The 26,737-nt window shown below is 42.1% G+C and overlaps 1 protein-coding gene across 3 annotated transcripts in view; it reads left to right on the forward strand.

Moving 5' to 3' along the window:
* Thada (THADA armadillo repeat containing) overlaps nucleotides 1–26,737 on the forward strand; it is a 301,738-nt gene that overhangs the window by 214,772 nt on the left and 60,229 nt on the right. For all 3 annotated transcript variants that reach the window (XM_050146143.1, XM_050146144.1, XM_050146142.1), the window contains one exon: nucleotides 14,370–14,464. In XM_050146143.1, coding sequence (XP_050002100.1) covers nucleotides 14,370–14,464 — 95 coding nt within the window. The remainder of the gene's footprint in view (nucleotides 1–14,369; nucleotides 14,465–26,737) is intronic.

Genomic DNA, 26,737 nt, shown 5'->3' on the forward strand with positions numbered 1-26,737 from the left:
GGAGGGAGGGAGGGAGGGAGGGAGGGAGGGAGGGAGGGAGAAGGGAGCAGAAGAGGAGAAGAGGTAGAAAATGGAGGAGGCTGGAGAAAACCTGGTAGTAATGGCTTTGCAGTGTCAAAGGGCCAAGCACAAGAGGGAGAGACCTATGATCAGGCATCTTGGGCTTTGTTAGCATTGTCAGCCATGCTGGAAAGACACCAACCCCGGTGTGTGTGGGTACACGCCAACATGTCCTTTATGCTTGGCACACTGTCTCTGTTTAGTAGTTGTGTTTGGGATACATAAATACAACAAGTTTGCCTTGATCTTGGGGAGGTCACTTGAGCTCTATGAACATAGTGTTATTGACTCTGAAAAAATGGAAAAATAATGTCTATGATTCTTAGTAAGAAGATAAAATTAAATAAGAATGTTTTTAAAGATAACCCTTTCATAAAATGCATTATACTGTTATTCTGTTGCTTGTATTGCTGGGACTGAGGTCCAAGCATATGCCTTGCCAAGTTCACCTGGCCATAGTTTGTAAAGCGAACTTGTTAATCAGCATCCAGGAGTTCCCATTCTCCTTGCTTCTTTATCCTTGTTGTGCTCCTGGAAAGTAAGTTGGAAGAATCAAAAAGACTCTGTTAGCATTCTGTAGTGTGGTCAGTGCTTTGCAGCCTCCAAGTCCAAACTACAACAAAGGTTTGCTTAGATACTACTTTTCTCCCATAATCCCTAGCCCATAGCTTATTAAATTATTAACCAGCAATTTTTCTGGCAGCATATTAAACTTTACTTTTAAACAAGTCACAGAGGGAGGGAAACATGCATCTCTCATAAAAGGAATAAAACACACACTCTAAAATACTTTCCCAGGCTTTGAACAAATCCCAAACCCCACACAAGGTCTCTTTTTCATCATTCTCTGCACACAGCTTGAATAGTAGTGCATTAATAAGAAAAAGATGCCTAATAGAAAGATGGAAAAACATGAGAGCCTCTGAGAGTCCCTAAGGGCCCACTGAAAAGGCCAGGTGAGCTTTCGTTCAGGCAGCAGGGGAAGTCATGGTCTGGGGTTGCAGGATTCCCCTGGGGTGGCAGTAAAGGGAAGCAGAGCAGCCTGTGATTTCAGGCCTGCCCTGAGAGGGGACCCCAGTGCTTTCCATAGACCATGGGTGGGCCTCATCCTGGTCAAAGGGTAAAGGCTTCAGCCCTCATGGACCCTCTCTCTTAGGAGCAAAGCTTCTTCCCCAGGAGGAGCCCTTGGAGGAGTAGCACATGGCTGGGGCCTTTGTTCCTTTACCAGATATGTCCAACATATGGTCTTGCTGCAGAGACTGGGGAAAGACTTGACTTGAAGAGCCCAAGAAGGAGGACTACATGGCAGTTTCTCCTTTTGGGGTGTCTATGCAGGCACTGGTGGTTTTAGTCTGTCATAATTACTCAGCCCACCAGCACCACCCCCTCATGAAGGCAAGGTAATCTCAGGGACTGGGGAGCCTGCCAACCCTACATGTTGCTGCCAGCTGGCTCGCCTGCAGATCTGAATCCTAGCTGGTACAGTGGAGGGAAATAGCTTGTTTAAAATTACATATTCTGCAATTCATGACCATTTGGCATCATGGCTTACACAAATCTCCATTTGTTTCTCCAAGAATGCCATATGCTGATTAGTTGGCCAGTCTGTGGTAAAAATGGAAATCAGAATGGGAGAGGGAGCTTCTCTTTATTTAATTTACACTTCCACATTTACATGGCTTAATGTGGCCTGCATCAAAGGAAGACCTCCTAAGTTCTAGCCACAGGGGCTCTGTAGGCAAACACAAGCTAGCTCTGTGGACTGCCTCCACAACAGTGCTTTGCTGCTGGGATTGCCAAGAGGGACCACTGGGAAACCCGAGGACTGTCAGCAGAATGCCTTGATCAAGCCAGCTATAGCTCCCAGGAGGCTAGTCAAGAAACCAGAGGATAGGCTTTGAGGGGCCTTTTAAATAAAGGGCCCAACACAGCAGGCAAGGGGTCAAGAGCCCAGTCATAACTGTGTACAGACATAGATGGTGCTTCTCTGCCATTCCCTGCCTATCCTTTTTTTCACACCTGCCCCTGCTCACCTTGCTGCTTCTCTAATCTGGTACCCCTTGTCCCTCTTCCCTGACCACCCACTGCCTCTGTGTGGGCCTGCTAGAAGCCCATGCTGCTTTTGTTCACTGCTGGCTCTAGTTAGAAGCGTTTTCTCCTCCTTGTGTCCTTCTTTGGAGCCACAAATCCAGACACTGATGAGCCCTAGCTGAGACTCAAGATCTCATCAATCCCACCTGTCAGCTGGACCTGTTTTCAAGTCCTTCCATGTTTCCAGCCCCCTCCTCCTTCATGGCATTCTTTTTCATTGTTTTGTTTTTCTCCTTCCCCACAAAAACCATATATTCTGTAAGGTCAGAACTTGGTCCTCTTTTTCATCTCTCCCTCTGCTGAATGCCCCTACAATGCTCAAGAGAGGTTAGCCTTGGTTCCACCCAGAGTTTAGGGAGTAGGTCCTTTGGAACTAAAGTGACCAGACCCAGATTTTGTTGAAGTCCAGATCAGATTTCCTGACTTAGAAACTTTAATGATGCCAGGAGCTTGAAGCGGGACAGTTGTTCCAGCCCTCTGGACATAACTGTGGGTTCTTCTGAAGGAGATTGCTGTTGTGTATCCTAAGTGGATTGCCTCTTCAAGGGAGCCCCTGTGGGGTCAGAGTACTAAGTGAACTTCAAGCCCTCTGTTGTGATTTGAGCTGAGGGGACCCACAGGATCTTCAGCCCTTTAGGGCTTTGGAGCTCTCACTGTGGGGCCCCTGTTCATCCTGCACAACTTTCTTCTGTTCCCCTCTCCTTCTCATTTCTCAATACCACGTTCTTTATAGCTGCCGTGTACTCAAGTCTTCAGATGTACCGCCGCTTCCTCTTCTGGGGTCATTGCCATGGCCCGCTGCCCAGACTCCTCACCGGGCAGACAGGTTTGTCTCCTTTAGCAGCCTTCATTTGTCTGTTGATCTCTCTTTCATGGCACTGCCGTACTCTAATATGAGGGGTCATGTTTCTCCCATTAAACTAGTAGGCTTAAAGTATTTTGTTTTAAATAGTCAAAACTAACACACACACACACACACACACACACACACACACACACACCGGAAAAAAATAAAACCAAAAATGTATACATATGGCCAGTGGTTATATATGTGAGTCTGTGTACATGGATATACACAGATACACTAGACACACACTGGCTTGTGAGTTCTAATGTGGCTTGAAATTGTGAATAATTTGTACCCTTACCTCCAAATACTTGCAGCTAATTCTGGGAGGCAGAAGCAGGAAGGCTGTAGCAAGTTCCAGGCCAGCCAGAACTAAATACCAAGGCCCTGTCTCAACATAACGCACATAGGGTTGAGGAAGTAAATTAAAGTTCCTTAAGACTTAGCAGATTTGATTTCAAGAAGGATAGCTTTCTCCATATCTGTGACCTTACTGATGCCATCCTTTCAGTGCAATGTAAGGTATATCATTATGTAGAAAAGGAATTTAAGGGTTAGGAACAATATTCAATATTTTACTTAAAATTATTGCATTGCATTAATTATATCTCATTTAATGATAAATAAGATTAGCCAGGAGTTGTGGCACAAGCCTTTAATCCTAGCACTTGGAAGCAGAGGCAGGCAGATCTCTGTGAGTTTAAGACTAGCCTGATCTATAGCGCGAGTTCAAGACAGCCAGGTCTTCACAGAAAAACTCTGTCTTGGAAGAAGAAAAAAGAAGATATATAAGATCAATCATTCTGGGCAAGAACGTTCTAGAAACAAACAAGGTACTGTTTGTTCCTGTAACAAACAAGGTACTGAAACCACTGTGACAGCCTTGGAGTTCATTTTCTTCTCTCCCTGCCTCATCCTGTCTCCATCCTGTCTTTTTCACTGGTCATGATCCACTAGTTTATTTCATAACTGATGAAGTGGGCCATATATATACACGGCAGTTTGAAGAACACTGTTCAGGACTCTAAGTTCCTTGAGGGCAGTGTCTGTGTCATCTTCATCTTTCCAGACCCTGGCACTATTCCTGGCTGCATGTAGCTTCTGAGTAAATGTTTTCTGAATGAATAGACCTCAGTTAAAGCAGATCAGCAGCCTCTGGGATTCCGGAAGGGCCAAGAGAAGTAAATAATTTATCACAGGCTTCCCAAGAGCTCCTGCCATCCTCTAGACACTGGGGCCATTGTGGACATGTCCTGCTTTCCCTCCCCAACCCCCACTTTCCAGGACAGAGGGCAGAAAGTTTAATGGAGTTCAGAAATTTCCCAAGGCAAAGACATACTCATCAGGATCTCGGGTGGGTGTTTGTCAAGAGATAAATGATTTTTTTAAAGAGTGGTGGAAGAAAAACAAGGTTTTCAAAAGAGCCCTTTATTCTATTTCTTATATATAAATGTAGTCCTCGGGCTTGACTCTGCCTGCACTTTCCAGCACCACTGCTCTGCTGGTTTCGAGCCCATCTGCTAGACCCTGGCCAGTCTGAGTTTCTCAAACACTATAAATCTTCATTAGACTATGCCCATGCCAGAATTTTTCCATTTGGAGGTAGAAAAAAAAATCCCAAGCCCCCCAAAACTCTGTGGCTTGTTTCCTGTCCAGCTGGCTTCTGTCTCTTGGGGTTTTATTCCCATCATCAAAGAGACTTGACAGACCAAGAACAAACCTCTGGCTTACCCTGAGCTCACATGTACTGTCTCCAAGTCAGAGCAAGTGAGAAAGAGAGGAAAGTATTTTCCTGACTGAGAAGGCTGACAGAAAGCCCAGTTCTCTTACTCCACACGGGTCTGTTCTGTAAATGGTGAGCTGCAGGCCAGATTCACTCACTCTCTGAGTCCCTGAGAGCCAGCATGAGCTCTGTTCTGACCCGGAGTCTCTGTTCCTAGGATCTAAAGTGGCAGAATGTGGAGGCTCCTCCATAATTTTGATTGCAACAAGCTGGCCTAGAGCCTCACAGTTATGGAGTAGCCAGAGTGGTCTGTCTTTGCAGTGTCCCAGGAAGCCAGCACAGTTGGCAGTTTGTGTCTGCTGAGGAAACATGCAGGGGTTCTGTTCGTTTAGGAATGTTTAAAAGGATGTTAGCTGCAGCGTACAACGCTGGGAAACTTGGGCAGGAGTATCACTGCAAGTTCTAGACTAGCCTGGACTGCATAGCAGGCTCCAAGGCCAGCCTGGGCTACATACTGAACACTGAACCTTGGCTTTAAAAAAAAAAAAAAAGAAGAAGAAGAAGAAGAAGAAGCAGGTGTTAAAGTGGCACAGGTCTATGATCTCTACATTTGGAAGGTGGAAACAGGAGGATCGGGTGCTCAAGGTCATTCTCTGATATATAGGAAGTTCAAGGCCAGCCTGGGCTATATGACACCCTATCAGTCATCATCATTATCATCATCATAACAACTTAGCTAAAAATTTTATTGTAAAAGCCTATTACACACTAAATTTGAACAAATCAGTTTACCACGTTTGTCTTTATGGCTGTGTCCAGAAAACACTGAGTCAGGAGGCTGTGACTCTGCAACATGGTAGCTAACGGTAGCTTAGGACATTAAGGAGCACCCCTTGGGTGCGACTTATCTGCTTTCCCAGCACATGCCAGCTTCTCTACAGTCTAAACAAATCCCTTCAACATTTGTAGTCATGTCTCGAAATGTCGTCTGATCAACTTTGTCCATCTGAATTCTTCCCATCTTTCCCTGCCCAAGTAAGTGCATTTATGAAAACTGAGCCTGTAGCTCAGTGGTAGAGCACTTGACTCTCATGCTTGAAGTCCTAGGTTCAATCCTCAGTACTGCCCCAAAGGACAAAACCAAATAAAACAGCAACAAGGGGCACCCACATTCTTATAAGCCCTGCCATTTCTCCAGTCTGCTCTAGTATGTTTCTCCTCTTCATTTTTGAGGTCTTAACCCAGGATTTCTTTGTTATCCTTGCATAAGTAGGCAAACTTCTCAGAGGCCTAATGCCATCCTTTTTGTCTCTTTTTGTTTGTTTTGTTTTGTTTTTGAGACTGGGTTTCTCTGTAGCTTTAGAGCCTGTCCTGGAACTCTTGTAGACCAGGCTGGCCTCGAACTCAGAGAGATCCAGCTCTGTCTATGCCTCCCAAGTTCTGGGATTAAAGGCGTGAGTGTACCCCTTTTTGTCTCTTCTGCTTAGCTCTAGCACAAAGCTACTGGGGCCATTACTCAGCCCTGTGGGAGACATCTGGTGGTTCATTGACACCCCCCCTCCCCCCGGGCTGGCCTCCTGCATGTTCTTTTCTGACTTACTTCCCTGAATAGCCTTTTGGCAGGGTAGACCCCAGCTGTTAAAGTGACACAGTTGTAGAGGGAAGGAGTACAACAAAGAGTTATGATTGAGAAACCTGAGGAAAACAAGATAAAGGCAAATGATGGGCAGGATTAGGGAAGAAAAACAAGGGACTGGGGTGAAAGTTCAGCTAGTTGGCAGAGCACTTGCCTCCCAAGTGTAAGGATCTGCCTTCAGATCCCAGAACTCATGTACAGTCTGGGTGTGGCAGTACATGCCTGTAATCTCAGTGTTATGGAAGTGTAGGGACAGGAGAATCTCTGTAGCCTGTTGATCAGTAGGTCTTACCCAGGTTCAGGGAGTACCTGACCTCAAAACACATGGTGGAGAACCAGAGGGATGGCTCAGCGGGTAAAGGTTATTACGCAAGCCTGGTGACCAGAGTTCAATCCCCAGAACCCACAAAAGGGGAAGGAGCGAGCCAACTCTACACAGTTGACCTCTGACCTCCATGTGTGTAATATGACATGTGTGCATGGCACACACATGAGCACAAACACACACACTGATAATATTAAATAAAAAATTTAAATAAAACAGTCTCATTCTGAGATTTCGGGAGACAGGATCACCATTTCAGACTGAGGTCAAGTCACCAAGGGAGTGGTTTGTCACTAAAGATACCAAGGAGTAAAAGTATGAGTTAACATACAGTGGGAATAAATCCATTATAACATACAGTGGGAATAAATCCATTATGAGTGTGGAGACTGAATAAGAGACTTTCCAGGTGGGAGGAATGGCACATGGAAGCATAAGAAAAAGTAAATACGAGGTTCAAAGTAGTCACCGCTGAAGGATCAGATTCCAGCCAAAGACCTCTGCGGGACTGGGTGTGAGTCAGGGACCTCTAAGGGAGCAGACCCGGGCCAGAGCCCTCTGCTAAATCAGGCCAAAGCTAGGGACCTCTTTGGGAGCAGGCTCAAGCCAGGGACATCTGTGGGAACAGGCCTGAGGCAGTGACCTCCACAGAGGCAGGTACGAGGGAGCCACTGCTGAGGGAGTATGCAACCTCCATGGGAGCAGGCCCTAACAACCCCGGGAGCATTGAGCAGAGTGCTGAGCAACCTCTGGGAACACAGAGTGACTGGAACCATGGCCCTGACTGCAACACGAGGAGTAACCATCTGAGTAACCATCTTAGATTCACTGGCACCTGGAAGATTGATCACCAGAGACATAGTCCCAACTACATCAGTCAGAGGAAAAGATGGGTAAACAAGGTAATAATGCACTCAACATGACAAAGAACAACACAACACCAACAAAAATTATTGACCCTACAACAGCAAGACTTGAACAATCAAATATAGATGAAGCAGAAGAAAATGACTTAAAGAATAATACCCAGCAAAACTGTCAATCACCATAGATGGACAAAACAAGATATTCCAAGACAGAACCAGATTTAATCAATATCTTTCCACAAACCCAGCACTACACAAAGTACTAGAAAGAAAACTCTAACCCAAGGAAGTTAGCTACATCCTCAAAAATACGACAATAGATGATCTTACAGCAGCAAAGCCCAAAGAAGGGAAAAACACACAGAATAACATCACCAGCAATGAAAACTAAAACAACAGGAACTAGGAATCACTGGTCATTAATATCCCTTAATATAAATGGACTCAACTCACCTATAAAAAGACATAGTTTAACAGATTGGATAAGAAAACAGAATCCATCCTTCTGCTGCATACAAGAAACACACCTCAACCTCAAAGACAGACATCGCTTCAGAATAAAGGGTTGGGGAAAATTTTTCAATCAAATGGGCCTAAGAAACGAGCTGGTGTAGCTATCCTAATACCTAAAAAAATAAACTTCAAACTAAAATCAATCAAAAGACACAAGAAAGGCATTTCATAATAGTTTCAGGAAAAATCCACCAAGAGGAAATCTCAGTACTGAACATCTATGCCCCAAATACATGGGCACCATCATATGTAAAAGAAACACTACCAAAGCTTAAGTCACACATTAAACTACAAACACTAATAGTAGGAGACTTCATTCAACACCCCACTCTCAACTCTGGACAGGTCTGTCAGACAGAAAATTAACAGAGAAATAAGGGAGCTAACAGATGTTATGAATCAAATGGACTTAACAGACATCTATAGAACATTCCATCCAAACATAAAAGAATATACCATCTTCTCAGCACCTCATGGAACCTTCTCAAAAATTGACCACATCTAGGTAACAAAGCAAACTTCAACAGATACAAAAAAAATCAGAATAATCCCATGTATCTTAACAGATCACCATGGCTTAAAATTAGAATTCAACAGATTCAACAGCAACACTAATTTCAGAAAGCCCACATAAACAGTGCTCACTTGACTCATCAATGGTTCAAAGAAGAAATAAAGGAGGAAATCAAAGACTTCCTAAAATTCAATGAAAATGACCACACAACATACCTAAATTCATGGGACATAATGAAAGCAGTGTTAAGAGGAAAATTCATAGCACTAAATGCCTACATAAAGAAGCTGGAAAAATCCCACACTCGTGAGTTTGAAACATTTGAACATTTGAAAACTCTAGAACAAAAAGAAGCAAATTTACCCAGGATTACTAGACGGCTGGAAATAATCAAATTGAGAGTTGAAATCAACAGAATAGAAACAAAGAAAACGATACAAAGAATCAATGAAACAAAGAGTTGGTTCTTTGAAAAAAATCAACAAAATAGACAAACCTTTATCCAAACTAACCAAAAGGCAAATTAACAAAACTAACAAACTAACCAAAAGGCAAATTAACAAAACTAACAAACTAACCAAAAGGCAAATTAACAAAATTAACAAAAGTACTAGAAAGGCAATTAACAAACTAACCAAAAGGCAAATTAACAAAATATAATTTAACAAAATAATATCCAAATTAACAAAATCAGAATTAAAAAGGGAGACATAACAACAGACACGAAGGAAATCCAGAGAATCATTAGGTCATATTTCGAAAAACTATACTCCACAAAATTGGAAAACTTAAAGGAAATGGACAATTTTCTAGATAAATATCACATACCAAAATTAAATCAAGACCAGGTAAGCAAATTAAATAGACCTATAACAGCTAAAGAAATAGAAACAGTCATCAAAAGTCTCCCAACCACAAAAAGCTCAGGGCCAGATGGTTTCAGCCCAGAATTCTACAAGATTTTTAAAGAAGAACTAATACCAATACTCCTCAAATTGTTCCACACAATAGAAACAGAGGAAATGTTACCAAACTCTTCTTATGAGGCTACAATTAACCTGATACCCAAACCACATAAAGACAATATTAATAAGGAGAATTACAGATCAGTCTCACTCTTGAACATTGATGCAAAAATACTCAATAAAATACTGGCAAACTAAATCCAAGAACACATCAAAAAAATCATCACCATGATCAAGTCAGCTTCATCTCAACGGTGCAGAGATGGTTCAACATATGAAAGTCTGTCAGTATAATTCACCATATAAACAAAATGAAAAAAAAAAAAAACACATGATCATCTCATTAGATGCTGAAAAAGCCTTCGACAAAATACAACATCCCTTCACGATAAAGGTCTTGGAGAGAGGAGGAATATAAGGGACATACCTAAACATAATAAAGGCAATATACAGCAAGCAAATTATCAACATCAAACTAAATGGAGAGAAACTCAAAGCTATCCCACTGAAATCAGGAACAAGACAAGTTTGTCCACTCTCTCCATAGCTATTCAGTATAGTACATGAGGTTCTAGCTAGAGCAATAAGACAACACAAGGAGATTAAGGAGATACAAATTGGAAAAAAAAAAAGTCAAACTCTCACTGTTTGCTGATGATATGCTAGTTTATATAAGGGACCCCAAAACTTCTACCAAGGAACTTCTACAACTCATAAACACTTTCAGCAATGTAGCAGGATACAAGATTAACTCCAAAAAAAAAAAATCAGAAGCCCTTTACACAGATGATAAATGGGCTGAGAAAGAAATCAGAGAAACATCACCCTTCACAATAGCCACAAATAATATCTTGGAGTAACTCTTATCAAATAAGTGAAAGAGTGTATGACAAGAACTTTAAATCTTTGAAGAAAGATATTGAAGAAGATACCAGAGAATGGAAAGATCCCCCATGCTCTTGGGTGGGTAGAATTAACATAGTAAAAAATGGCAATCTTACCAAAAGCAGTCTACAAATTCAATGCCATGCCCAGCAAAATTCTTCACAGACCTCAAAAGAACAATACTCAACTTCATGTAGAAAAACAAAAAACCCAGGATGCCAAAAGAATCCTGTACAATAAAGGAACTTCTGGAGGCATCACAATCCCTGACTTTAAACTCTACTACAGAGCTACAGTACTGAAAACAGCCTGGTATTGGAATGAAAACAGGAGAACCAATGGAACCAAATCAACAACCTGGATATCAATTCACACACAAACATCTGATTTTTGACAAAGAAGCAAAAAATATAAAATGGGAAAAAGAAAGCATATTCAACAAGTGGTGCTGGCTGTTGAATAACTGGATTTCAACCTAGAGAAGAATGAACATGGATCCATATCTGTCACTATGCATAAAACTCAAGTCCAAATGGATCTAAGACCTCAATATAAAACCAACCACACTGAATGAACCTCATAGAAGAGAAAGTGGGAAGTACACTTGAACACATTGTTACAGGAAACCACCTCCTAAATATAACCTCAGTAGCACAGACACTGAGAGAAACAATTAATAAATGGAACCTCCTGAAACTGAGAAGATTCTGTAAAGTAATGGTCAAGAAGACAAAATGGTAGCCTACAGAATGGGAAAATATCTTCACCAACCCCACATAGGACAGAGGTCTGATTTCCAAAATATACAAAGAAAAACATAAGAAACTAGTCATCAAAAGAACAAATAATCCAAATAATGTGAATCAAAACAACTTTGAGATTTCATCTTGATGTGGGAGTGTCATATATCAATCTGTTGATTTCATTGGTTAAGTTATAATAAACCAGCTGCTTGGCCTCATGGCTTGGAACATAGATGGGAGGAGTAAACAGAATAGAATTCTGGGCGGAAGAGGAAGTGAGGTCAGATTCTGCTCTGCTCCCGGAGAGACCCATCAGCTCTGCTGGAGCAGAGACGCCATGCTCAGCTCTCCTGGGTAGACGCGATAGCTCTGCTCTCTGAGGCACACGCGATGAAGATGGATGTAGGCTAGAATCTTCCCGGTAAGCGCACCTTGGGGTGCTTACACACATTATTAGAAATGGGCTAGTCCAGGTGCGAGAGCCTAGAAGAGGCTAGATAGAAATGGGTCAAGCAGTTAAATGAATACAGTTTGTGTGTTGTTATTTCGGGCATGAGCTAGCCAAGCGGCCGGGGTGTTGGGGACGCAGCCCCGCCGCTCCTATTTCAACATCATCTTAACACCTGTAAGAATGGCCAAGATCAAAAACACTGAGGACAGCTTATGTTGGAGAGGATATGGGGTAAAGGGAACACTTCTGCATTGCTGGTGGGAGTGTAAACTGGTACAGCTGCTTTGGATTTCAATATGGCAATTTCTCAGAAAATTAGGAAACAACCTATCTTAAGTCCCAGCAATATGCTTCTGGGTATATACCCAAAGAATGCTCAATCATACCACAAAGACATGTGCTCAGCTATGTTCATAGTGGCATTTTTTTGTTATAGCCAGAACCTGGAAACAACCTAAATGCCCCTTGACTAAAGAATGGATAAGGAAAATGTGTTACATTTACACAATGGAGTACTACACAGCAGAAAAAAATAATGACATCTTGAAATTTGTGAGCAAAAGGATGGATCTAGAAAACATCATATTGAGTGAGGTAACCAAGACCCAGAAAGACAAATACCATATGTACTTACTCATACGTGGCTTTTAGACATTAAAAAAAGCAGCTTATGATTCACAATCCCAGAGAACCTAGACAACAAAGAGGACCCTAAGAGAGACATACATGGATCTTATGTATATGGGAAATAGAAAAGACAAGATCTTCTGAGTAAATTGGGAGCATAGTGACCATAGGAGAGGATAAGAAGTGAGGAGAGAGGAAAAAAATGTATGGCTCAATATAAACAACTAAAAAAACTAAAAATTTACCATAAATTTAAATTTATGCACATTTTTAAATCTTTGTCAAGCATAGCATTCTGGATAAATATGTATTTTAGTTAGTCACAATAGACTTTGATATACCTTATAATTGATTCTTCTCAATACTACAGGCATTTTCTTTTATGGCTAATGGATAAAAAGAGACATAGAATATTTTTTAAAAATTTAAATAATAAGGGAACTGGGGAGATGGCTGAGTAGGTAAAGGCACTGGCTTCCAAGCCTGATGGCCTGAGTGTGATGTCTGAAACCCACACAGGGAAGGAGAGAGTTGTCCTGATCTCCCCACATCACACCAGCACAATACTTACAAATTAAAATGAATATTACAGGTGTATTGTACCACAAGTGGTGACAGGGTTGTTTTGGGTTGTTGGTTTTTTTTTTTTTTTCATGTTAGCATCTGCCAGCTTTAGGATGTAGCCAGTTCAGGATGAAGGTAGAAACAGACTATAGGAAGTTGGTAACACCGCACATGTACAAAAGACATGAAGGTTAGCACTCCACCACTTCAGGGCCATCCCTAGTCTTAGGTCAATCAGTAGAAGGGACCAGGGTTAAGCCCTCTTGAGATGTCTGTACCTGCCAGGCACTGAATGTCATTTCCAGTTCACTCTGACATCTTGATGCTCGTGACTCACAGAGAGACAGTGAGTTCAGAGCCAAGAGCCTGCTCAGGACCCAGAGATAACAAGTAACAAAACCAGCATTCATTTTACTACACATGCCGAGTTCTTAGCACACCGAATCCTGGCCTGTTTGCAGTCCATCTGAACTAGGGCTCAGAGTGGGGTGCCTCAAGCACTCTCCTCAAAAGGAAGTCTAAGCTGTCTCTTGCTCTTTCTGCCACATGGATCCAAAGTTCAAATGAGCCAGTCACAGAAAGAAGAAAGACAATCTCATGTACTAAGAGAAGAGCACCAGCTCTATATGTGTTCATCTGTGTGGTGCTCAGTGCCTCTTGGCAGTCAGTAAGTGTCATTTTCATATGTGATTGCAGTTTGCTTCACCTGAATATTAAATCCCTGAATTTCATAACCAGTGACCACCACCACCCCCTTTTCTCCAGGTAAGAGGAGAATACTAGATCTTCACACCCCCCTCTCCCTGTTTTCAACTTGGCAGGATAAAAGTTGAAATCCGAGTTTTACCAGGAGCATGGCATAACTTTATCTGCTTTGTCCTCACACATACTGTGGTGGTTTGAATAGGAATGGCCCCATAGGCTCGTATATTTGAATGATTAGTCATTAGGGAATGGCCCTTTTGTGAAGGATTAGAACAGTTTTCCTGGCATTGATGGAGTAGATGCAGCTTCATTGGAGGAAGTGTGTCAATGGGGGTGGGTTTTGAGGTTTTACAAGCCCATAATGGGCCTAGTGTCTGTCTGTCTGTCTGTCTGTCTGTCTGTCTGTCTGTCTGTCTCTGTCTCTCTCTCTGTCTCTGTCTCTCTCTCTGTTTCTGTCTCTCTGTCTCTGTCTCTCTCCCCCTACTGATCAGGACATAAAAGTCTCATATACTGCCCCTGTATGAGAGCTTCCATATTCCTTGCCATGACCATAGTGGACTGGGCCTCTGAAACTATAAGCAAGTCTCTAGTTAAATGTGTTCTTTTGTAAGAATTGCCTTGACCATGGTGTCTCTTCACAGCAATAGAACACCGACTGAGACATAGACTTTGCCTCTGCCACAGGCTCCTGGACTCATTTTATTACAAATTGCCAATTTTCTTCCTACCCACAGTGGTCCATCATTGTTAGTGTAATGCAGCTGCCTACACCTCATAACATGCCTAGAAGAAAACACCTATTTGTTTCTTTCCTACGGCCTTGGCAGTTTATTGTCTACTCTTTACCTTTGCAGGCAGAATCCATGCTTGGTGACCAGAGCTGTGTACATTGATGTTCTCTTCCTGCTGACTAGCTGCCTGGACAGACCTGCAGAAGGCCAGCATCCAGGTATGACTCACATCCTCTCTTAGAACGTCACAGGTGAGAGTTTTGGGCAGCTCTCCTGCACACTTGCTCACCCCCAGCTCAGGGTATGAGACTAACCAACAGAATCCATGTGGCCCCTTCCTAGAAGCATCTCAAGGAAATCTGCCCTTGTGTGCCTGAAATTTTACCAGTAAATATGTTCTATTTGGCCATTCAGAGAAGACTACTCAGATACCCTCATGTTTGAAGACCTTGGCCTTTTGATATTTTATAATTTTTTTATAATTTTCTCTGAAAACTATGACATTTTTCAGTAATGGTTCATTCTGTTCTATCCTGTAGAGATAGCTGAGCTGGCTCAATTATTGGTGGATATTTAAATCCCTGTTCTTAATCTGCCCGCCACCACTTTGTGTAATAGTTCTTCCCTCAGGCTCTGACTTCATACATGTCTCTAGGCCATATGTGTATCTGATTATAGATCCACATACAGTTGTTCTATTTTAATTATGATTCACAAAGTGAATTAGAGAAGGACATCCCAAATAAAAATAATTTGATATGTTTATATAAGAGGCCTCGGGAAGTTCAGTACGTGAGTTCCAGACCACAGACTGAAACAGATTTTCACCAATCCAAAGTAGAATGCAGGATAATGAGCCTACAACTGATTAAAATAAGCCTCTCCTAATTGATTAGGCCTATCCAAGGAGATTCTGAGTACAAGCAGGCCAGGTCTTTCCTATGTTGGGTTTAGCTTATCCATGATTTGTTGCCTTCAGTAAATATGTTCAGGCTGTCAAAGTCTAGTTATGCCCATGTGGAGCTCTGTTCCCAAATTCAAACTAATTTAAAGTGTTTTGTGGGAGGGACGGTTAAAGCAACCTCACTCAAATTGATGTATATTAGCCCACAAAGCCCCTAGATTCACACAGAAGTAATCAGAACACAGAATCCTCTCCACACCCAGTAATATAGCATCATACCGGTTAACAGGGACCACATCCTGGTTTAGCCAGAAATACCTGTAATCCCAGCACTGGAGAGGTAGAGACAGGAAGATGAGGAGTTCAAAGCTCAGACTCAGCTGCTTGAATTCTAAACTAGCCTGAGCTACAGAGATCCTGTCTCAAAAAAAAAAAAAAACCAAAGTCCCAGTGTGTACCTCTCATCACAACATAGATGTTAATGTTGTCCCTTTATAATCTTGAAAGTATCCAGGTTTGTACAATAAAATATGGTCATTCTAGCTGTATCAAACCTATGTGCTGAATCTGCTTTGGTTTACACTTGAGTTAACTGGGGTTATGAAAAGAATGTAGATCATGCTACCAATAAGCTGTCCTAGATTTTTACCATTCTGTATTTCATCCAAATTCCATATCTGTGTCTGCAGATGTGTCTAAAGGCCTTATTACTAACCTCTTCACCAGGATACAGGCAATGTTGTGTTTTGGAAATCATTGGTCCAGCTCTGTCCATATGGAATCCTGTTCTCAAACTGCCTTAAAGTGCACTGTGGGAGCCAAGGGCATATGAAACCACCTCACCCAGATGTGTGTTGTGTTTAGTCTGGTATGAAAGGGTCTGTCCTTGGATGTTGTAATGTACCTTTGCCTCCCCAACTTCTTTCTCATCCTTTGTTTATTGACTCTATAAAGATGGATTTGAGGGTTTTTTTTTAAGTAATTCTGTTCTCCAAACTCTTAGCATTAATTATAACATATACTTCAATTAAGTATAATCACATACTATCTTTAGTAACTCAGCAGCATTTCTCATACATACATATTGCTCCTCTTAGCATCCTTTCTTTATAAAGTAAGATATGGTGGGAACAGAGCTTTCTACCCTTTCTCTTATGTGGCAGCCATAGCTCTAAATGTACTTGCATTGCCCAGGGAGGCAGAAACTAGCATTTTGAAACACAGAAACTAGTGCTTGAGCATTTGATGCATGTAAGCTGCTCCAAATTGAGATGTTCTATTAGTATAAAATGTACAGCCAACTTCAGAGAGTTCTGCCATTAGGACAGCTAAGATAAGAGGACTACAAATTTAAGTCCAGCCTGGGTTACATATCACAACACTGTCTTTGAAATACTTAAATGAGCAGGACTGGTGAATGGTTCAAAATGTAAGGGTACTCGCTGTCCACCCTGACAACTTGAGACTGATCACCAGAACCCACTTGGTGGAAGAAGAGAACCAACCTCTGAAAGTTGTCTTCTGACCTCACCATGGCACACTCATGCCCACACACACATGCACAATTAATCAACAATTGATTAGATTAATTAGATTAATTAGAGTTCAAATATTAAAACTAGAAAATTTCTCAGTTTTTTATACTGATTATTTGTTGGAAAGGTAATACTTTGAAATCATTAAAATTTGAAATTTATTGCTGAAATTAATTTCGTGAGCCTGGTGGTAATGGCACACACCTTTAACCCTCGTGTAATCTCTGTAAATTCAAGGCCAACCTTGTCTAGAGAGCCTGTGCAAGGGTGTGCAAAGAAGGAGGGGCTGGGCTACAGGCCTGTGCAAGGGTATGTAAAGACAGAACTTTAATTCTGATCTTAAATCCAACCTAAATTACTTGTTCTTGGGTAGGAAAATACCCACTGAAATATTTATTTACTAAAATATTCTCTGGTACTTGCTAAATTTGTCTTAGGATTTCTGTTGCATGGACTGGAAAGATGGCTCAGAGGTTAAAAGCACTGACTGCTCTTCCAGAGATCCTGAGTTTAATTCCCAGCACCCACATGGCAACTCACAACCATTCTGTTGCTTTCAAGAGACAACATGAGTATGGCAACTCTTATAAAGAAAAACTTATAATTTGGGTGGCCCGCAGTTTCAGAGGTTCAGTCCATTATTATCATGGTGGGGAGCATGGCAGCGTGTAGGTAGGCATGGTGCTGGAGAAGTAGCTGAGAATCCTACATCTTGCGGGCTACAGGAAGTTGACTGAGATACTGGGTGATATCCTGAGCATAGGGAACCTCATAGCCTGCCCCCACGCTGACACACTTCCTTCAACAAGACCAAAGCTACACCTCCTAATAGTGCCACTCCCTATGAGATTATGGGGGTCAGTTACATCCAGACTATCACAATATTGTCCCCTTTGCTCTGAGAGATAGACTTTCTATTTGCCTGTAAACCCACCCCTTAAATTTTATTCACAGCTATTGAGTTGAATATTTACCACATATTTAAATAAACATTATACTATGTGTTTAGAATCCATTTTATGCTGTGTGTGTATGTGTATGTTTCCTTTCCTAGGCCCCATTTTATGAATTTTGTTGTTGTTGCTGTTTTTTCTGAGACAGGGTCTCATGTAGTCCAGGCTGGCCTCAAAGTTAATATATATAGCCAAGGATAACCTTGAACCTAGCATTGTTTTATACCAGGCGAGGGACTGAACTCAGCCTCCTGCGTATCCTACCAGCCAACCCCATCTTACTGACTAAGTGAAAATTGTTTTATACTTATCTGTATTCATATGTACATCAATATATTGAAATATGGATCTTGAAGATGATGGTTAATGAAGAACTGATCACAGTTTTAGCTAAAGAACCTGTCCTTCCTACACTGTTTTGTGATGCTGGGGATGGAAACCAGGTCCTTGCGCTTGATAAGCCCACACTCTACCATTGAGCTGTGTCCTCAGCACTCTATGCTCATTTTCAGACAGGGCCTTGCTAAGGTTCCTGGGCTGACCTTGAACTTTGAATCTTCCTGACTCTACTTCCCGAGTAGTAAGGACTACATGTCTGTGTGCCCAGGCCTAGCTTTGTGCTCCTTTGTATCTGGGTCTCTGGAAGCTGCTTCCCTGCCCCTGGGATGCTTGCTGGATGCCTCTTCTGCTCTTAGTTTTAGAAAACATCATTTTCAGTTTCCTCTCCCTTTTCTTGGTTAATAATAATGGCCAACTTTTGTTGACTGCTTATTAGCGCTTGGGCAAGCACTGTGCCCAGCTTCCATGTACTTGAATGGGGGAAGTGTTAGTGTCCCTTCATTGTACACGTGAGCACACTGAGGCATAGAGAGCTCATGTATGTCCTAAGGTGTCAGAGCCTGGGCTCTCCATCCCCCCACAGGAGCCCTGGAACACCCTTTTTGGATCCAGCCCCAGGCTTCATTCTCAATGCTGCAGTTCTAAATCACAGTTTTTATAGTGTAAGAAAGTGTGGAGCCATCTGAAAGCATGGCTGGACCTCGAGTATATTACTAGAAAGAGAGCACTTGCCACTCTGGGTGGGACCTGCCTTTTTGCCTTTGAACACAGACATTCTTAGGGCCACACCAACACTCCTCAGTAGCAGGCTGCTGGGGACTGTTTCCGTGGTTTCTTTGTTAGCTGGGATTTACAGGTCAGATCGCATCACTCTGCCAAGTACAATAAACACTCCTTCAACTGGAATCTTTATCATTATTACTATCTTTTTCCTAAATGCCCTAAGAGTGACCAGCTCACAGGAGTGAAATCAGAATCCTAAGTGGTCTAACTGCCTAGCGGTGTGCTTTGTGGATGGCTGTTAGATAAGGATACAAGCACTCCATATTACAGCTCAGGTTTGTAGATGAGAAACTGGATGCTGACAGCCCCCCCCAGACTCCCCAGGTAGATTCCCCCCGCCCCCCCCCCCCCCCCCCCCCCCCCCGGGCAGCTTAGGTGTCAGGGCAGTCAAATGGTGAAGTCTGCAGCATATTCAACAATGGCTTGTGTTTTGATTGCTCAGAACATGAACACTCTATGCATGATGTGAAGAAATACAGTCCATGATTTTTATGACCTAAGAACTTCCTCAGCTTAGTTCCTAGGAAATGTAGCTGACCAGTTAGTTACGTAGAATAAAAACATTGGCAACGTACAAACACCTGCTTTGGTTATCCAGTCTAATTAGGTTAAATGTAACCAATTCCGTGTGAACAAATTGAAAATGATTTGCACTGTCCTTCGGGTATATGCTTTTAGTAGAGCCGCATGCAGACCTGTCTAATGTGACACAGCTGCTGTGAGCCTCTCAGCTGGAGTGCAAGGGGAGGGGGATTGAGAACAGATTTTAGAGTCTTGTGGGAACTTCAGATTTCTGGGCTTGCACCTGTGAAAGTTCAAGGACATTTTTCAGGTTTTTGCCGTCAGTAGATTAGTTGATTTTCTCCAGACACTCGACTCTGGTCTGAACTATTGCTTTTCCCAGGGAACAGTGCACTCTAATGAAGCAGCTCTTTCTTACACTGGGCAGTACTGGATGAGTAGATTAAAGTGATCTTGCCATGTTGACCCAAGTCAGTAGTGTATACAAAGGCCACTCTTAGATCTGCAGTTTCATGTTGTCTAGTAGGAAGATGGAGACTGTCCCTGTGGAGTGAGTTGCTCAGCCGTGCAGCTGGTCACTGCAAGGGGTCCACTGCCATTTCAGTGACCCAAATTAAATGCTGGTCATAGTGTGACACCTGGAGTGAGTGTCTTTTCTGTGACAGAACAGTGTCCTGAAACTTTCCGACTTGCACTCCGACCCCCAGAGAAAGAACTGGTCAGATGTGCGGGATGATCTCAGTACTCTGTGGTTTCTGTCCTTTTACATGTTTCTGCCTCTCCCCTCTCCAGCCCTTCATTACCAATCACCAGGAACTAGTTGGCCCTATTAAATTACAGTACATATAGTTTTTTTTTCTTTTTTAAGTCTGTTCTAGGGCTAAAGAGGTGGCTTAAGGTTAAGAGCATTGCCTGCTCTTCCAGAGGTCCTGAGTTCAATTCCCAGCAACCACATGATGGCTCACAACCTTCTGTAATGAGACTTGGTGCCCTCTTCTGGTGTACAGACATTTATGCAGGCAGAACACAATATACATAATAAATAAATACATCTGTTCTAGATATTTTGCATGAGTGGAAATCATACCTTTGTGTCCTTTCATGTCTGGATTGTTTTACTTAATGTTTTCAAGTTTTATCCATGTTGTGACCTAATGTACTTTCTTTCTCTTATTTTATAGCTAAATAATATCCTACAGTGTAGATATCACATTTTTTAGTCATTTATCAACTGATGGACATTTGGTTTGCTTCTACATTTGATCTTTTATAAATAATGCTGCTATAAATATTGATGGGCTTTATTGTTGTTCTGAGTAAATTGAGCATTGGAGTACAGTTGTTGTGGGTCTGTATGCCAACTTCTTAAGGAATTGCTGAACATCTTCAAGAAGGTGGTCCTGCCAGCAACACCTGAGGTCTCCAGTTCTCCACTTTTTCTCCAGTACTTGTTATTGCTTGGTTGCAGTCACCATGCTGTGTGGGGAATGGCATTTACTGTGTGAGATTTGACTTTCCTTCTTGATGATACATCATTTTGCCTGATGCTCATTGGTCATTTTTCTCTAGAGAAATGTCTACTCAGACCTTTTACCCAATTTTTTAAGATTTATTTTTATTTATGTGTGTCTGTATCTCCACATATATTCATGGTTCTCCACAGGGACCAAAAGAGGGTGTCAGATTTCCTGGAATCGGGAGTTACAGGTGGTTGGGAGTCACCTGATGTGGGTGCTGGGGCTGAACTTGAGTCGCCAGCCCTCCTTTGCCCACTTCTAAATTAGAATAATTAAACTTATTCTTGTCAGGAAAGTTCTCTATGATGTTCTTGATTTTAATTCCTTGTAAACTATACATATTTGCAAATGTCTTTTTTCTGTTCTGCAAGGGGTTTGGTTTTGGGTTTTGTTTTTTTTTATTTGGTTTGGTTTGGTTTGGTTTGGTTTCTGTCACTTTTTCTGATGGCATTTTTTGATGGACAAAGGTTTGCGCTTTGATAAAGTCTGCTTTGTTGCCTTGTGTTTAACATCATACCTAAGACCTATTGCCTAACATCGCAGAGATTTTACCCATTTTCTTCTGAAAGCTCCATAGATCTATGATCCATTCGGGGTTAATTTTTTTAAATTTATTTAAATTTATTTCATGTGCATTGGTGTGAAGGTGTCCGATGCCCTTGAACTGGAGTTACAGATAGTTGTGGGTGCTGGGAATTGAACCCAAGTCCTCTGCAAGAGCAGCCAGTGCTCTTGGCTGCTGAGCCATCTCTCCAACCCCAGAGGGTTTTTTTTGTTTGTTTGTTTATTTCTTTTTTGTTTTAATTTGTTTTAATTTAGTATGGGATACAGAACTACCACATCTTTTGTATGTGACTATTCATGTTTATGTTTTAAAAAGAACTAATTCCCCACTATATCACTTCTGCTTCCTTGTCAAAGGAAGACAACTGACCATAAATTACGAGTTTCATTTTGAATTCTTGATTATTGTGTGTGTGTGTGTGTGTGTGTTTATTTCATTTGTGTGTGGGATGCCCTTGGAGACTAGAGAAGAAATTTATCCCCTGCAGCTAGACTGACAGGCAGTCGTGAGCAGACCAAATGGGTGCAGGAACTGAATTTAGGTCTTGTGGAAGAGCAGCAAGAGGTCTGAATTGCTGAGCCATCTCTCCTGCCTCTTTCTGGGTTTTTAATTCTTTTCCATTGCTCTGTATGGCTGGCCATCTGCCAGAAACACACTGTCTTGATTACCACTGCTATGTAGTAACTTTTGAAATGCCAATGAGTCTTCCAAATTGTTTTTGCTACTCTGGTTCCCCACATTTTTATATGAATTTTAGATCAGTTTTATCAATATATTAAAAGAATGGAAAAGAAAAGCCCACTGGACCTTCGTAGGGATTGCATTGAGTGTATAGATCGTTTCGAGAAGTATTGTCGTCATAGCAGTAGTATTTTCAGATCCATGAACTGAGAAGGACTTTCCATTTACTTGAAAGTCTCCAACCTGGGGGACTCAAGATGTAGTTCTGTTGGGAGAATGCTTGATTGCCTAGCATGGATAAGCCCTAAGTTTGATGTCCAGGACTACATAAACATGGTCATGGTGGTACACACTTGTAATTTCTACCCTCGGGAGATAGGGGTCATCTTCAGCTACATAGTGAGTTTGAAGCTATCCAGAACTGCACGAGACTCTGTCTCAAAATATAAATATAAGTCAGAGTATTGTTTGTTTTGTTTTGTTTATCTTGTTAGTGATGTTTTATAGTTTTAACATCCACACCACGTGTGTCTTTCATTATGGATTTTTTTGTCTTGCAGCCTTTCTGAGCTCATGATTAGCATGTGGGGGTGAGGGTAGATCCCTTGAGGTTTTATCTATCCAAGTTTTATTTGTATCTTTTATATCTTCTGTATTTATGTTTAGTTTTTTTTTCTCATCTTTACCATGAGTAACATATTTTATATGAGTTATTTTTATGATCATGCTTCTCATTACTTATTATTTCTGTATTTGTTTCTTTTTTTATTAATGTTCACTCTCATCTTGGGTCACACTTTCCTACTTCCTTGTCTAATGGTTACTATTAGATACAGAAAGTGCTAGTTTTATGCTGTGAGATGCTGGATTTGTGTTGCTCATTTGATATGTGTGAGTTTGTTTCAGCACAGTCATGTTGCGTAGGCCACTTGGGGTCTTCTGAGGCTTGGTTTTAACATTGTCCTGCAAAGTTTAGTCTGAAAAGGGGTCTTTAGTTTAAAGCAGGCAGCTCCACTGTATGGCAGTGCCCTGTTATGTGTTTAGTGTCCCCGCTCTGGATAGGAAACAAAACTAAATGAGTCTTTTAGAGCATAAGGAATTGGATGGTTCAGCCCACTGTGGCTTTCTTGTCCTTACTCTCCTCATCCTATGCAGATTCTCTTTCTGCATACAGAGGTGTGGAGCCAGATCCCAAGACCTCTTGACCTGCAACTGTGCTGATCACCAGGGCCTCTTAACTCTGTGAGCAATTCCTCTCCAGAAATGTATCCCACTGTCTGCAGCCTGACCCTCCCAACCTTAATCTCATCATACAGCCTCTGTGCTGGGGCTTTGGTCCCCCTTGAGGATATGCCCTGCCCAGTGTATAAAACAAGAATGTCATACATTTTCCAGTTTCTGGTTGTTTGTGGTTGATGATGACTCTTGCAATAATCCTTCAAGTGCAGATACAAAGTCACTCCCTCTGCCTCACTTTGATACCTCTTCTTGTATTTCTTCAACTATAAGATAAAGGCAGTACCCTCAGAAAACCAGGTGGAAGTCATAAAAAATTGTGAAAACTTATTGAAAAGTCATAAAGAGAAAAAAGCTAACACTGAAAACGCAGCTGTCTAGAAACAAAATTGATAGCAAAAAAGGGATGGTTATCATGTGGAGGCGGGGCTTCTAAGCAGATGTTTGATGTCTTAGATCATTTTCTGTTGCTAGAAACATCATAGACAGATAATTAAGAAAGAAGATAGTTTGTTTTATTCACAGTTTTAGAAGTGGAAGAGCATGGCGTTGGCGTTGGCATCTGGCAAAGGCCTACTGCACCGTCATCCACAGCAAAGTGGGCTTCCTAGCCCAGGTGTCTCTGCTCTTTTTATAAAACCACTGTCTTTCTGGATCAGAGCCTCAATCTTGTAGCTTCCTCTGATGTTTGCCACCACCCAGTTAAATTCCATCCTCTTACTGCCTTGTGTGGAGATTAAATATCACTGTGAGCTTTGGTGGGGACATTCAAACAGTAACACTGGGTGCACTTTCCCGTAGGCTCACCTGTGGCTTACCTGGCAGAAGTCCCTTAACTCCTCTCCATTTTGGACTTTACAGCCCAATCAGATTCTGCTGAACTTGTCAAATGGGAGTCCCTCATTGCAGACCACGCCTCCTGCAGTTTGTCTGTAGTCCAGGGCTGCTAGAGACCTCTTTGGTCTTTGCTTCTGTTTCTTTAGGTACATATGGCAGAGCTCAGATACAGCCTCCATACTGTCTTGTAACACTAGCAAGGGACTGAGATGGTGAGGCTACAGATTGGGCCCAGGTCCTGAGAAGAGTCCTTCCATCCAGTTGTGGTCCTCAGAGTGCTTTTATACTATCTACTGTTGGCGCAAGATGTCAGAGAAGCCTCAGATCCTCTTTGGGAAACAGGTTCAGTTAAAGGGGTAGCAAGTGCTAGAGTATTAGGATGAAGCAAGTTCTTTCCAGTCTCACACCTACAAGGCAGTTCTTTGAAGAAGCAGAAGCAGTCTATGTTGGGAAATAACTGCAAGTTTGTGTTTGTAAGTTTGTCCTGTGTTTATCCACAATATTTCCTTATTTGCTCCCTGTATTGGGCAAAGGTTAGGTGGGCTAGAGGTGGAGGAAAGAAGTTAAAAATGTTGAGCCCTTCCCATGGGATAGCCCTTATGCACTCATCTTTTGTGAACCCTTCTGATTCCCAAGTTCGAAGGGCTGTGTTCTTAGTTCATGGCTTAACAATGTTCTTCAAATAGCATACTTAGAAGACATCCTGTGTCCCGGAAGCACATAAGAGCCCTTTGCTTAAACTTTCCTGCCTCTGAGCTGGCTCTGTTGCACAAGTCTGTAATGCTTGAAATGCAGGCAGGAGGGTATGAAGTTCAAGGTTGTCCTCAGCTACATAGTGAGTTTCATGCCAGCCTAAAACATGGTGTTCTGGGGCATGAAAGGGAGATCCATTATTCTGAGAACATAGGAACAACCAAAGTATCCTATTGCTGCAGTGAAACACCATGACCAAAAGCAAGTTGGTGAGAAAGGGTTCATTTGGCTTACACTTCCATATTGCTGCCATTAATAGAGGAAGTCAGGGCAGGAACCTGGAGCCAGGAGCTGATGCAGAAGCCATGGAGCAGTACTGCCTACTGACCTGCTCCCCATGGCTTGCTCTGTCTGCTTTCTTATAGAACCCAGGACCACCAGCTCAGGAATGGCCCCACCCACAATGGGCTGGACCTTCCTCCATCAATTGCTAATTAAGAAAATGCCCTAAAGGCTTGCCTAGACTGGATCTTATGGAGACATTTTTTTTCAGTTGAGGTTCCCTTCTCTCTGTTGACTCTAGCTTGTGACAAGTTGATTTTTAAAAAAAAACAGCCAGAACATGAGGGAAAGGCAATATTATCAGAGGGCCATGGATGTGATGGGGGCCATACCTCTGTATGTGTCTCTGAAGGGTCAGAGAACTAGAAACAAAATTCAACAAGAAAGTAACAGCAGGACCAGTTCAAGGAAGCCTATCTCCAAGTCCTCTCCCAGGTCCTTTTCCATATCTGTGACTGGAAGGGCCTCTGGGGTCAGGATCACAGTTTACTGGGAGAGGCAGGGTTAGAAAGGAGGATGGAATTTCCCTTTGATAAGGAGAAGCCAAGAATTAATAAATCAGTTGATTTTGTTGTTGTTGTAGTTCCTATGGTTTCCTGTTCTGTACAAGTATCATTTTCTTTTTACTGAGAAGTTGCATAACAAGACATTAACATTCACAGAGTACAAATTATCAGCTGATTATTTTTAGAGTCATTTCACAGAAAAACTTCATTTGGCTCAGATTGTAGACCTCGCTGACCTGAGAGAAGGTGGGACATCCCACTGCACATTGAGACTTTCTTAGCCCCTCCTTTAAGGGATGCTGGGAGAAAGCTTAGGACAATTATGTCTGCCACCTTTTTATGTGTGTGTGTATGGGGGAGGGTGGTCTTGTGTATCCCAGGATGCCCTTGAACCCACTATGTAGCCAAGTGACTTTGGATTTATGATCCTTCTGCCTCCATCTCTCCAGTACTGAGAGTATAGGAGTAGACTACCACACCCAGTTTATATAGTACTGGGGATCGAATGCAGGGCCTCATGCACCACCCTCCCAACAGTCATACCCTCAACATATCTACAGACTTGTATCAACCTAGTAGCGTCAGAGAATTCGGGGCATTTGCAAAATTTGAAAGAGAATCACTCATTTGAGGTTGTGGGAGCAGCATATATAAGGTTGGGTAGATTAAGAGCCTCTGAGTCTCAGTGGCAGGTGAGGCCCCAAAGTGTCATAGTGAGTTCCATTGTGATCTTCTCATTGGCCACTCAGTTCTATTGGCTGCTGTTTTTCGGTCTGGAAGAGGATCCTTTCCCATCCATGCCTCTGGATTACAGCTTGTCAGTAGGCTGCTATGACTCCCCAGTAACCATCTCTGCCAGGACCAAGAAAACCTCACTCCAGGCCTGTCCAGCTTTTCCTTCTTTGTCTTTGTCATTTTGACAACTCAGCACAGGACTATTGGGAATTTTGTTGAATGGTATTACAGTGAAGACCAGGAACTATGTATGTTATGGAGTGTAACGGCGTAAGCAAATGCAGACAGATTGTCAAAATATAGACAGCTTTAATGGAGGAATAGACTTACAGAACCACCGTTC

The sequence above is a fragment of the Alexandromys fortis genome, unplaced genomic scaffold, assembly GCF_014885135.2.
Source record: "Alexandromys fortis isolate MF-2015 unplaced genomic scaffold, M_Fortis_MF-2015_v1.1 scaffold_42, whole genome shotgun sequence".
NCBI lineage: Eukaryota > Metazoa > Chordata > Mammalia > Rodentia > Cricetidae > Alexandromys > Alexandromys fortis.